This window comes from Arachis duranensis, chromosome 2, assembly GCF_000817695.3.
Source record: "Arachis duranensis cultivar V14167 chromosome 2, aradu.V14167.gnm2.J7QH, whole genome shotgun sequence".
In the NCBI taxonomy this organism is placed as follows: Eukaryota; Viridiplantae; Streptophyta; class Magnoliopsida; order Fabales; family Fabaceae; genus Arachis; species Arachis duranensis.
The window spans coordinates 15,630,213-15,631,145 of record NC_029773.3 but is presented as its reverse complement, the minus strand read 5'-3'; the positions used below and the strand labels follow the sequence as shown (position 1 = coordinate 15,631,145).

The window sequence follows — 933 nt, the reverse complement described above, 5'->3', positions numbered from 1 at the left end:
GCCCCAAGCCCCAAACCCCAAGCCCTAAGCCTTAACCCCTAAGCTCTAAGCCCTAAGCCCTACACTCTAAAAATGCTAAACCCATTGAAGAGCAAGGAGTATCTAGACCCCAAAGAAACTACACAAATATGTGTTTTTCATTAGATTTCAAGAACTAAAGTAGTCGTATAACAACAAAGAAAATATCAAAAGAAGCGTGGGTTACCATCATTGCGGCGCTTGAAAACGTAGCGTTCCATCTGGAAGTCGCAGTTTTTGGTTCCGAGATGAACCTCAGCTGCGAGCATCATTTGGATGTCTTGCTCCTTCTGCGAGAGCTGGTGCGACACTGCAGCGGTTGTGGCGGCGGAAGTGGCCATTGTTGGGGAGGAGAGTTAGTTTCTTAAGAGATTCGAGCAATACCCTAGAACCCTAAACCCTAGAAACCAAAGACTCTAGAACCCTAAGACCCTAGAAACCCTAAGACCCTAGAACCCCTAGACCCTAGAACCTCTAGACCCTAGAACCCCTAGACCCTAGAACCCCTAAGACTCTAGAACCTTAAACCCTAAACCCTAACCCCTAAACCACAACCCCTAACCCCAAACCACTAAACCCTAAACCCCAAACCCCTAAACTCTAAACCCCCTAAACCCTAACCCCTAAACCTAACCCTTAAACCCCAAACCCTAACCCCCAAATCCCTTAACCCCAAACCCTAAACCCTAAACTCCAAACCCCTAAGCCCTAAGCCCTAAGCCCTAAGCCCTAAGCCCTAAGCAATCCCTAAACCCCAAACCCTAAACCCCAAACCCCTAAGCCCTAAACCCCAAGCCCTAACCCCTAAACCCTAATCCCTAAGCCCTAAGCCCTAAGTCATAAGTCCTAGGCCCCAAACCCGAAACCCCAAATCCCAAACCCTCAACCCTCAACCCCCAACCCCCAACCCTTAAC

General features: G+C 48.8%; 1 protein-coding gene across 1 annotated transcript in view; it reads right to left on the bottom strand.

The window, feature by feature from the left end:
- The window catches only part of LOC107472310 (40S ribosomal protein SA-like), a 3,255-nt gene extending 2,795 nt beyond the window's left edge, over window positions 1-460 (bottom strand). Inside the window, exon 1 of the mRNA XM_021134452.2 lies at window positions 206-460. Within this exon, the coding sequence (XP_020990111.2) occupies window positions 206-359 (154 nt within the window). The 5' untranslated portion in view covers window positions 360-460. The remainder of the gene's footprint in view (window positions 1-205) is intronic.
- Window positions 461-933: the final 473 nt, after the last annotated feature.